Genomic DNA, 13,058 nt, shown 5'->3' with positions numbered 1-13,058 from the left:
TAGAAAGAATTAGTACAGCAAATAAGTAGTTGATAGGGCAAATGCACCGCTAAAGATAGAAAGAATTAGCACAATATCAACTGGCTGCAACTCGGACGAAAACTTCACAATGTGAAATCTGCATGTCCGTTATACGGCTGAATTATATACCTAGACGAATCCAAGAACATGCCCAAATTCACCTTTTAGGAACGTGCTTGTTATAATATACTCATGGTAGTCAACCCACAAGACTATATAACTATCAACTCCATTATGCATAGTATGGACTAGCTACTACGACAAACGTCATCAGTGCCCAATAGTGGGTGTAGAACTCTGTATCAAGATATGCTCTCACACACGCACTCCACACACACACACACACACACACACATAAGAGCATATATATCACACAAAGCTAGTGATATTCCACATAGTTGATCTCAACTCAAAAGCTTCTAGAAGTAAGCATACTATTGTTCTTAGGAACAAACTTCGTCCTTTCCAAGTCCAACTTAGGACCAAACCTTGCCATTTCCAACTTAGAAACATGCCTCTCATTTTAACTCAAACTTAGGAACAAACATTCTCTTGTCCCAACTTGGGAACAAGCTAGATCCAAATTAGGATTGAATTCTCCTGCTTTAGCTTAGAAATAGGCCATTATCCAACTTATGGCAATTCTTAAAATCCAACTGACGAATTTGCTTCCCTTGCAGGCTTTCAATGCCGTTAATAGTCAGTCACCCACGTCTTTCTCCAAGATGTGTATTGCATGAAATTAGCTTTTTTCTTTTAGGAAAATCATGCTATTGTATTTTGCAGGCATTCTGTAAATAAGCATTAGGTTTCCTTCTTGATTTTGGCAAGAGCATCTGTCCACCTTTGGCTACCTTGGCGTCACAAGGGATCCAATTTGGAGTCCTGTAACCAAAGACAAGAAATATGGTGGCTCTGGGTCAGGCAAATAGAAAGGCATTTTTGGTCCGAGCCTATTTCATGGCAGCATTACCTGGGTGTAGGCCCATCAAGTCAATTTAGGCATTGGCATGCCTTGCAGTTCTTTCACAAGTATTTTATGCTCTTCTATTTCGGAAGAAAAAAAATGCAAGCTTGAAAGCACCACAAGAGAGGGTGGATTCATTGAAGAGACCAAGGAGACGTGCAAAGCAAGACATCTGGAGAGCCAAGGACCTAAATCTGGAGGATTCCTTGGTGACATGGCCGCCATCAGTCCTTAAGGATTCCTAACTACAGCTTCAACCAGTAACAATCCTTTAGGATTCCCCACTGCAGGATGTAGACATCTAAGAGCTTATGGAGAAGATTTGGTAGGAGATCTCTTCTAAGGCAGGCACAGCAACACGAGGACTGGACCTTGCAAGTTGCCATAGCCCACGCCACCGTCTTCAAGAAAGCTGCAGCAGAAAAGAGGCTAAGGGCCTTCAAAGAGTAGGAGCACCGGATTGTTACCTCTCTCCAACAACTCAAGGACAAAACCTCAAATGGACATTGGAAAAGGAATCGGGTCCCCAATAGACTCTCAGTGCCTCTCTCAAGGAGTACAAATACCATGTCCGTGCTTCCTTTTGGTCCCCCACAGGGGACAGGGTCGCTTATTATTTCTTTGCCTCTTCAGGCCTTCAACAAAGAAAGGCACTCAGAGCACCAGATTGGATCCCAAAATCCAAGACATTGTCAGAAACTTCTACAGCACCCTTCTTTTGATGAATCCACACTCAAAGAGGGGCTAGCACTAGACGTGTGAGGTGCTCGCCCCTGCCCTGTTAGCCTCCCTCAAGGCCTCTTTCTTGATAGTGGAGCTGCCCATACCAGTGACCTTTTTCCAAACTCATTGGAAGCTCATGGAGGAGAACTCCAGTCGGCCTTCAACAAAATCATGTAGTTAGACTTCATGTGTTAAGGAGCTCATCCACTGGATCCCAATGGAAGGCGCCAACTAGATTCACCACTGGCAACCTGGCAACCCACCACCCATCTATGCACAGCATACAAGAAAACCAAAAAAAAGTGTATTGCTTCTCCTTTTGCACACATGCTGTCCTTAGCAAGTGCTTGCAAGTGCTTATAAGCAAAACCCACCTAAAAGACACTGTCGTGAATTTTAGGCTCAAGATTTAACTTTTTTCAAAAACAGGAATAGTTTCTTATTGCAAAATATTTGATTTTTATATGTAAAACTACAAATTTTGGCAAATTTTGCATTTTCATTACATTTATAGGGATTTTAAGATATATTTAGAACATCCTCGAATTATGCAGGCACTTTTATGCACCTAAAAGTACGAAATGTATTTGAAATGTTTTGTAAACGTTTTTGAAAGTTCCATGAAACAGTTGGTAACTATGGAGCCCCTGACCTTTCTTGTCTTTGAGGGGGAGAGGGATGAGATCAAATGGCATTACAGCCCCCTGTGTGGCTTTTCCCCCACCCCTCAACATAACCTCCCTCCAAGAAAAGCTGGACATGGAAGGAGTCTCCCCTCTCCTTTTCTAGGCTTTTAACTCATGTATCCTTACAAACATTTTTCCTTCAACAAAATGATCTATTCTTCTTCTTAATTCTTCTTTTGTAGGAGGGAATGTCCTTCACCCTTCTCTTTAAAGGGTTTAAGGCAACATATGCTTCCTTGAAAGCCCAAAATCTCAAACACTTATGCAACTATAAGAGTTATTTACAGCATTAACCTTGGGTTTCAGGCTCTAGCGCATTTCATGTGCTCAACCAATAAAAAGAGACCGTGAATCCAAACTCCAGCAAGCATGTCAGACTATTGAAGGAAAACAAGCTTTGGTCACCCAGCCGCCTTCATCATGTAACCCTCAATAAGGGAATTTTAAAATTAATCGATTTGTTGCAGCTTATCTCAACAATCAAATCACACAGTTACATTTAGTAAGCTTATACATTTGGCTATCTGACAAACATATCACATAAACTTACTAGCCGAAAATCTTTCTTCTTAACTTGTGCATTGCACTCAAAACTTTACAAAGATCATTCAGCAAAATAAAACACTGCAAGAGGCATTCAATATGAAGGTCAAAAGACTACCTTAACTCAGTAACCTGAGAATTCTCTGACAAAGGTTCGGCAATATCCACCTGCTCTTCCTCATATTCATCAGACTCTGAAAATAAAAGTGCAGCAACAGAAGGAAAACCTAAACAATTGCACAGTGTGCGGTGATAATACAATCCCAAACTTGGAAAGCAACCTCGAGAGTGATAATACGATCCCAAACTTGGAGAGCAACCTGGAAAGTGATAATTTAAGTAGTAGTCTACTGTTCCGCAGATTCCTAAATCTCCTTTATCATTTGGTTCCTGCATTAGATTGAACCTTTATCGAAACAGAAAACATGGCCATAATTTGCCGTAATTTCTATTGCACACAGCCTACCTACCTGCATCCAGAAGAATTTCTTTCGATCATCGTGTTTAAACTTCAACAGATAAACACGGCCACTTGATTGTTGCACCTGAAATTGTTCAGGTTATGATAGTAAGAAGAAAAGAAGGGGGTGGGGGTGGGGGTGGGGCGGGAAGGAAACACGCATCACAAAACCATAAACATAAAGCTCAAATCCTTCTCACATACCTTTTCAAAATTTGCTTCATCTGGCAATACAAGTATGTCCTGGTTTGATTAAGCAAAGGCATGTCTAGAAAGTCCAGAAATACAGTATGGATTTTATAAAGATTAAATACCTATACCACTACATGAACATCCAAGTAGGATACATCCTCCGGATAATCTTGTGACCTTTCCCTCCATTGAACCCTCAAAAAGCCTTCTCCCTGCATTTGATACATAATCCTACTCAATTCTCTCTCTCTCTCTCTCTCTCTCTCTCTCTCTCTCTCTCTCTCTCTACATACATATATATATATATATATATATATATATATATATATATATATATATATATATATATATATATATATATATATATATAATCTAGATTTGAGTGACAATTTACTATGCCAGATTTTCTTCAAGTTTATATATATGCATGTGTGTGTGCGCATAGATTATTTTTATGGTGATGCTTGCTTGTTGGGAGTGCTCCCAAATTAGGGTTTTTGCAAATTAGAGATAGGGTTTCTAAAAAATAGGATTAGGGTTCTCCGTGCATCTCAAAAATCAGGGTTAGGGTTCTCTATGCATCTCAAAAATCAGGGTTAGGGCTTTGAAATTAGGCTTTCGCCATGGCTTCTGCTGCATGAATTAGAGTTTCTCCAGCTACATAAAATTAGAATTTTGCCCCTCTCTCTCTCTCTCCATTGAGCTATGCAAAGTCCGGCGCCCCCGACCCTATGGTCCCCGTCCACGCCCGTGTCACTACGGGAGGATCAGAGCCATTATCTCCCACCACCACAAGACTTTCTCCCGCCGGCCCAACTTTAGTACATTTTGAGTGCCATGTTGCAGTGTCCTCCTGTGTGATATTTTAGGGTGATATGAGAGCTGGACACTTTTGTTTTGGGATCACATTTGACATTTCAGCTCTTGTTTACTTTCTTTCATTTGTATTTTTAGTACCCATGATGATGTATTTCATGGACATGATGTAACCTTTTGGTTTCATAGGTCATTCTGGCCTTTTGTAGACATTAATACAACTTTATTGCTTTCTTCCTTTCTCAAAAAGCCATCACAAATTTCTTTGCGGTGCAAGCATCCATCCATATCGGAGTCCACCACCCATACCAATGCCTCTCCTCTGACATCAAAGCCCACCACCCATACCTACGCATCGGCTCCACACCCCAAAGGAGTCCTCAATGAGTGAGCTCGAGCTAGACACCCTCGATCTAGAGCACCATGACCCTCCATCCATCAAAGACAGATCCACGAGATTTTCCATCGATATGACATACTCCCCATTTGATCAATTCTAGCCGAGGCAAGTATGGTCATAGAAATATCATCCAATTATGTTGATAGTGGGCAATATACCTCTATGACCAACGTAGGGAAGAGAACAGCATTATTCCATAACCTTTTGCCGCATGCCTGCCATCACATAGAGGCATTAAGATAACCCTCTCTGATCACATAGGAGGCATGTGTATGACCAGCCATCAAATCAGCCCATAAAGTGGCAAAATATGCATCTATATGATATAAATCATCCATAGTAGACAAGTCCCCAATGAGATGCAACCGAAATAGATGCTACATACAGCTTGCGAGTTGCAACACAAAGCATCTGACACTACATTTTTCTTTTTCGGCATATGCATGACTGAAAATGAAATATCTAGAGGAAGTTGGCCATCCTCATATGCTTCTCAGAAAGCTTAGTTTGGATAAGAAAATGCAGCAAACTCTAGTCATCTACCTTCACTGTGAAATCAGCCCTGAGAAGGTAATGCCTCCATATATGGTACCACACGCCCTTGGTAATTGTAAAGTCCTTCTTGCCAACCTACGTACTCACCATGTGCGTGGCATGAGCATGTCTACTCGCCTAGTCCAAGCCAAACCTTCAGTGGTGCATCCGCACAACTATGTCTCTTAATAACCCAAGCTCTCACTTACATAGTGATAACTACATAAATGTTGGGTAAATCAATGTAAAAGGAGTTTTGTATAAGTGTGTGAACTCGGCCATAAATAAAGCAGTTCCTGTGTGAACAACCGCCAAGTGTGTGAGGGTTCTTTGTACATGGGAACAGCCCCTTAAGGACTAATATAAGCAATGATGTGTAAAGGTGATACCTCAGTGGACACTTGGCACCTCGTCTTGACATATAGTATATGTGGTGGCAACCTATGGCCACACCTTGTAAGGGCGGTCTCTCCTATTTAAAGGACCATCATTATAATGTAAACTATAATACTTGCAATGTAATACACCCCTCAATGGGTAAGCTCGTATTGGGTATATTGGGCGGTGACATATGTAATGCTCGTCTATCTCAACCTCTGTGTGGCATAATCGGCAAATTCTCTTCTCCCTAGGTCTCCATATGAGCTCCTCGGCTCCAAAGATGCACCCTGCTCTTCCTGTCTCCACTGAGGGGGTGGCATGAAGCCTGTATCTGGCCAATCGCAATCCGCATGGCATGGGACACGTGAACATTCAGGTAGCCCAGCAGTGAGCGTGAGGAAGTTATCTCCATACAGTGGGTCCACCGGATCCACTGTATGGCTACTAGAAGAAGTTGGTAATGGTTGGCTAGCAAGGGAGGGGTCGGGGTGGCTGGGGCCGAAGCTCTCTCAAGAAAGTGTCCCTATGTCTGCGGAGCTCGAAGAGCCCCCTAGGCAATGGTGGTCCTAGGTAGTCAATGATCCTAGACAGTGGGCCAAATCCCTCATGGAACATACGATGAAACCTCCCACGGATCTCATAGTATACTGGGCAGTGACATATGTAATGCTCCTTTGTCTCAACCTATGTGTAGCATAATCGGCAGATTCTCTTCTCCCTAGGTCTCCATATGAGCTTCTCGGCTCCAAAGACGCGCCCCGCTCTTCCTGTCTCCACTATGAGGGGGTGGGATGAAGCCCGTATCTGGCCAATCGCAATCCGCATGGCATGGGACATGTGAACATTCTAGTAGCCCGACTACTGGTGGATGAATCCATCCTCAGTGAGCGTGAGGAAGTGATCTCTATAGAAGTGCATCTTCGGTGGGAGCTCCGAAAGTGTGATCGATTAGGAATGGCACTACCTTGTGCACGTGGCATCCCATCCTGCAGAGCTTAATGATGGGAATCCAACTTTTTTAACTTTGAATGAATGTCATCATCCCTTGACTCCTCTGGGATTCCAACTTTGTCATACTTCTAGCTTGGCAACTTAATTGAACCTCCTATTCAGCCTCTAATTCCACTCCATGACTGTGCAGCTGTTCCAATGTTGTCCCCTGCATGCATACCCTTGTCCCTGAATGCATTGACTTATGACTGAGGTTGATCAAGGCACCTAACTAAGGCTATTGCTCCTGTTCTAGGGCTCTAATGTGAAGCTATGGGACCTTCAGTGCTTGGTGGTGGTTGCACCCGATGCGCATTCTAATGTGAAGCTATGGGACGTGCAGTGCTTGGTGATGTGGCTGCACCTGATGCTCTGATACCAATGGGGCATGGCAGAAGCCTTGATGCGGTTAATCACAACCCTTACACACCTATAGGAACATAAATGCAAAACGCATGAGAGAAGAGAGAGAGAAATAGGTTTTCCTCGAGTGCTAGCTGTCTCGAGGACTCCACAGCAAGCCTTGGGTACCTGTGGGGATCCATGTGACTGATGCAATGGAGGTCTAGAAGAGTGCCTCCACTGATAAAGTTGCACAATGCAAAAGCAAAACATAGGGGAGAGAGAGAGAGAGAGAGAGAGAGAGAGAGAGAGAGAGAGAGAGAGAGATCAGACAATGAACATCTTTATTATGTAGCAAGAGGCTTTTTACAATGGCAATACCAGCCAATAGATGGTGTAGAACATATGTGCCTATGAATGAGTGTTGAATGGATGCAAGTGATGAGAGGAAGTGGCCTTTATATAGGGAGGCATGTAGCTAGCCGATTGCCCCCATGGAGCTAGCGGTAGACAGGCAACCTAGAACCTATAAATCCCCATGACTATATCAAACATGAGAAAATACATTGTGTCCAATAAAAGACCAGATCCCACAACACATGAGATGCACAAATTCTAACACCCCTCTGCAACTCATAGTGTGCAAAAGTGTAAAGAAGACAAGCTGATGAAGATGCAACCATGGACACTCCAGCACTGCAAATACCAAATACACCTCAGAAACAACACTTGCCAACCTGACTCCTCGAAACAAAATGCCACCCTGAAAAGCAAAGAAATCTGCTTTGCTCCAAGTATAGAATTATGAGTCTAAGGAAAACACCGTGCCCATCATCCCCCAACAACAGACAGTAAAACCTCAAACAATGAACTTGGAGTTCATCCAATCCATAATCTCTACTACACCAAGCAATAGACTTGGAACACCTCCAGTCCATAGCTCCAAAAAATGAACTTGTCTTGCCAGATATTTTACTTGCTTTGGTACTCCGACACACTAGTCCCATGCACCAAAAGTCAAGCTTGTGACAACCCCCTCTCCCGCCCACAAGCCTCCTCTAGCTGGAAGCACACGGGGAGAAACTCTGTATAACTATAGAAGCATGTTCAACAGTGTGGCAGTGTTGTCATAGGTGACTGTAGACAAGCCGGCCGAGCAGTGCCACGTGGGAGGGCCTGTTGAGTGCACCTTCTAGAGGAGCCCTGTACCTCACAACCTTGCTAGTCAAAGCTTGTAAGAGCTTCTCCGAAGGCTCCATCAAATCAACAAGTGTGGGTACCAAGGAAGCTACTCAAAGCTCAGGGCTACTACCAAGGCAATGTCCAAGCATGGATCCCCAAACGCATCAATCAAATGCCAAAGCCTGCACCAAAAGAAGAACACAACAACATCCAAGGCACCAAGCCCAGTAATCCATAATGTTCAACAAAGGTGGACTTCTCCTATTCTTCTTGCACCATTAACCTTAGCACATTTGAGAAGTCCCCCCCCCCAAAAGTGGTATGTTATAGTGATGGTGACCACAGCTAGAGAGGGAGAGAGAGAGAGAAACAGTAGAGCTCAAGTATGAGAGAGCAAGGTTGCATAACACAATTATGTGAATACTTCCACCATGTACATTGCTTTTATAGGCACCAAGGCCTTATCTTTTGACCCTAAATAAGAGAGTGTATACACACCTAGATGAATCCAAGAACATGCCCAAATTCACCTTATAACGTCATGGTAGTCATCCTCAAGACAACAAACCATCAACTCCATCATGCATAGTATGGACTAGATACTACAACATCCCCACTAACATCATCAGTGCCCAATAGTGGGTGTAGAACTTGGTATCAATATATGCTCCTACACACACACACACCACGTGCACGCACGCGCGCGCACACACACACGAGCATACACTCATACAAAGGTCTGTGTCCTGAGTTTCTGTCAAAGCTCCGGAGATATAGAGCAAACTCAGCCATAATGAAGCCTAGCACTAAGGATCATACCAAATAGAAAGAATTATTACAACAAAAAGGCAATTGATAGGACATATGCACCACGAAAGATAGAAAGAATTTACACAATATCAACTAGTTGCAACTTGGACGAAAACTTCACAATGTGAAATTTGCATGTCCGGCGTCCGCTAATACAACATAAGATATACCTAGATGAATCCAAGAACATGCCCATATAAGAGAGTGTTCACACCACTAAGGACACTTGACTAGACTCCTGACTAACTCCGAAATATCCAACACAATTATGTGAATCGTTTTAAACCATCCACAAATCATTTAACCTGCTCCTACCGCCAGACAGTCCTTGAGAGCATGAGCAAAAGCTTCCAAAAACGAGCAAGATAGTCGGTTATTGATTCACCATGTTTCTGCATAAAACACTCCCATTGTTTCTTCAATTTACATTGGTAATCTACGGGAATAAATTGCTTAAGATCGCCTTGCGGCAGTCATCCTAGCAAGTAAAGGAGTGGTGCTTAAAATGGTCTTCCCACCACAAGAGAGCAACACACCCATCAAAGCCGTTCACACCAAATGGAGCTTAAAAATATTTGAACAACCTCCTACTGCCAAAGTGGCAGCCATCTCACAGGTCCAATTGGTGACGACTTCTCGGTCCATCTTCCCGTTGAGCTTGCCATGTAGCAGTGCCACGTGTCCTCTGCGTTATGTGACTCTGCCTGCCGATGACTGCTATTTGATATCCAGCTGTGCCCTGCATGCTTGCAGGTGTGTCACACCTCTGTCACCACACACAGGTTCACTTTCATCATAATCTTGAAAACATATACTGGAATTGCATTTAAAGCCACCTCTCACCACTTGATACCTCCACCTGAGGGAATCCTCTTCAGGTCCAAGAAGCTGAAGACACTCTGCAAGAGACAACCGAGAACCCAAAAAAAAGATCCACACATAAGTCCTATACAAACTCAAGGAACAAAATAGAACCAAGGCTCAATCCCTTGAGCTCCATTCCACGGAGCTCTCCAAGGGCTGATACAAGACCAAGCAAAATACCACATGCTAAAAGGTACACTTTAACGGATACTTGAGAAACTCACGCCAGCACCACTCAAGCAAAAGGGAACAGAGCAAGAGAAAGCCCAAACAGCCCGCAAGTCTACTGCAAGGGAAGGGGCGTAATTCATAAATTTCATACCCCCTACAAGGAAAGGACAATGTTTACTCTCCTACACGAACCCTTGTATGGTTTTCTGAGGCCACCATTGTATCTTGGACCCATAGGCCATATTTGGTGACTGCAGACGTTAACTGAACCTATTTATCTATCTCCACCTACTCTAACGCTTTCCCTTGTTGACACACCCAGGGTGGCACACACAAGAGGTTCAGCTTCAGATATTCTTTGTAGGCTGTCTTATAAACTAGCAGCATTTGTAAAGAAATTAGCCAGCATTTTGAGGTAAGCAGATACCATTATTTTGGATGATATGTGAAGAAACAACAACATGACAATCTAGATCCATTGAGAGAAAGCTGAAAGAAATGAACTTTCTATGCTGCTCACCGAGCAGCGCCAAACGCACCCTTATTAACCGGAACAGGCCTTTCCTTGGGTCCGGCTTGACGGTTGTGTTCTCCATGATCATCTTCCCCACCCGAAACTCCAACAGAACCTCCTGCGGGTGCCCACCCCCACCACAACAACAACAAAAAAAGGGCCTTCTTTCAGATCGAACTCGCGACTTGTGTTGGTCACGCCGCTGCAAGAAACAAGAACACTAAGAACAAAAACACAGATGAGAACCTCCTGGCTGTCTGGTCCCAGAATTCGTGATGCCGTTGATGAGGACGGTGAAGCCATTGAAATCGCGCTCTGTTCTGCTCAGTGATGCTGCGTACCCCCTGAAGAGGACCTCTCGCTGTACTTAATTTTTTAATCACGAGAGGACACCTTGCTGTACTTAATTTTTCGCACGCGCGAGATAGAGAAGGGAGCACTCGACGAACATTATAAGGCCTCGGCACGCACGGCGTGGTCGAGGACGGATCAATGGCTCAAATAAGACGTCCCAATTGGGGATGCATTTCCGCCGTTAGATTAACTGAGAGTGAACTAAGAGTAAACTATGTGCAACATTTTCTGGCAACTTAGTAAATTAGGGATGGCACAAATTTTGAAGAAGATTGCACGTGAATACTTGATGTAGAAGGAGATTTCATAAAAAGTGAGCCTATAAGTTTACAGATAACTATCTTAGCCACATATATAAGTGACACCAACGTATAAATAAAACCTGAGTAAACTAGAAGTGAACTAAGTAAGTAAACTAAGAGTGAACTTGAAGATTTCTGGCTGTATAGTAAACTAGGAGTACACTAGGGATTTTGGAAAGTATTATCGTACATATGTTCTTACCTGACTTTCTCATCACCTTTAGTCACTCTGCTCTTGTTTGATATTTTTTTGTAGAACAGATGGAGTGCATTAAAAACTACATAAGTGACTTTGCGCTCTCAGAGGTTGGTTCAAATAATGGCACAAGCACCCATGAAAGTAGTGACCATGAAGATGATGAAGATCATTCTCAAGGCACCCTTCCAACCTCGGAAGAGCTTTGCAAACGAAGAATATTCTCTCTAAAATGAGAATACTGCAACAAAAATACAAAAACTGAAGAGAAAACACCAGATTGGGTCCTAACTGCCCCCCAAGTGTGTGCCCAAAAAGCATCCCCGCTTCAGTATTTTTATTCCATCAAAAATAGATTACATGGCTATTTTACCCCAAGCTTGCTACAAGCTTTCTTTTTACATAAATTGGGGATAATAAAATATTTCAAAAATCTCACTTTCGTGTGACAGTCCTCTGTTTTGAGGAGACAACCGTCCTCGGTTATAATTATCAGCACACACGAGTGATCAACACACGAGTGATCAAACACATTAATCGCTCCCACATTGGATTCACTCACAATGTCATTACATATTTAAGTGGATTCACTCTCAATAATTAATTGGATTCACTCCCAATGTCCTCACACATGTCGCACGTGCCTTAGAGCTGATCGGATTCACTCACAATCAAGCTCACATAACCTTTGCACGCATCACACGTGTCTTAGAGTTGATCGGATTCACTCTCTATCAAACTCCCATAATCTTCACATGCGTTACACATGCCTTAGAGTTGATCGGATCCACTCACAATCAAACTCTTGCATTGGATTTACTCACAATGTTTTCATACACATCACACGTATTCACAAAGTATACCATATATTTCACACATGTTCACCAGCTGGTTGGATTCACTAACAACCTAGGGTCACCCTCTAAAGAATCTAATTCACGCTCGATTCTTATACCACACTGGTTCACCCTCATCGAATCAAGAATCAATTCAGAAGAGTTGATCAAGATTCACTCACAATCAAACTCATACATTCCGTACATGGGTTACACATGTCACAGTTGATTGGATTCACTCACAACCAAAACTCAATTTATGATAAGTTATCCATCACATATAAATATCACTAAGTATTCATCATAGACATGTAAAAGAGACATTGTATCAAGGACTTCTATGTGTAATAAATTCTAGTGTCCCATACCACCAGAAATTATCCCACACAAATCTAGAGATAAGTATGCATCGGAATACTTCACACAAGATGATTAATCTTGTGTCCCATACCATAAGACTAATTCATAGTGAAAATTTCATAAAGTATAGTTCAAGATGGAAGGGCTAGTTCCTCCACGAGAAGTTCTACTTTTGATGCATAGGAACCCTCCTTAAAATTTGCAGAAGGTCTTAAATAAATTTATTGTAAAGCTAAACAAATGAATATATTACCCTAAGAGTCAAAGTAGTCGTCATAGTAGTCTTATTCTTCATCATCATCATCGAGTCCAAGTGAAATAACAAACATTAATTAAAACTTGATGACGTAAAAAAATGCAAACGTAAGAGAGAATAAAATGCAAAAGTAAGAGAGTCTTACCTTGATGTATTGC

At 42.6% G+C, this 13,058-nt stretch overlaps 1 protein-coding gene across 2 annotated transcripts in view; it reads right to left on the bottom strand.

Annotated features, from left to right (window-relative positions):
• Positions 1-11,031, bottom strand: part of RPN13 (regulatory particle non-ATPase 13) — a 35,858-nt gene extending 24,827 nt beyond the window's left edge. The window contains exons 1-7 of one of the 2 annotated variants that reach the window (XM_086805329.1): positions 10,843-11,031; positions 10,622-10,714; positions 3,748-3,804; positions 3,605-3,643; positions 3,411-3,485; positions 3,261-3,330; positions 3,059-3,134 (exon numbers count right to left, since the gene is read on the bottom strand). In XM_086805329.1, the coding sequence (XP_086661455.1) occupies positions 3,059-3,134; positions 3,261-3,330; positions 3,411-3,485; positions 3,605-3,643; positions 3,748-3,804; positions 10,622-10,714; positions 10,843-10,899 (467 nt within the window). In that variant the 5' untranslated portion in view covers positions 10,900-11,031. The remainder of the gene's footprint in view (positions 1-3,058; positions 3,135-3,260; positions 3,331-3,410; positions 3,486-3,604; positions 3,644-3,747; positions 3,805-10,621; positions 10,715-10,842) is intronic. The other variant, XM_086805330.1, reaches the window with a different exon arrangement.
• Positions 11,032-13,058: the final 2,027 nt, after the last annotated feature.

Source organism: Cibotium barometz, chromosome 11 (genome assembly GCF_041138505.1).
Source record: "Cibotium barometz isolate CiBa-2024 chromosome 11, ASM4113850v1, whole genome shotgun sequence".
In the NCBI taxonomy this organism is placed as follows: domain Eukaryota; kingdom Viridiplantae; phylum Streptophyta; class Polypodiopsida; order Cyatheales; family Cibotiaceae; genus Cibotium; species Cibotium barometz.
This window is presented reverse-complemented; position numbering and strand designations above follow the sequence as displayed.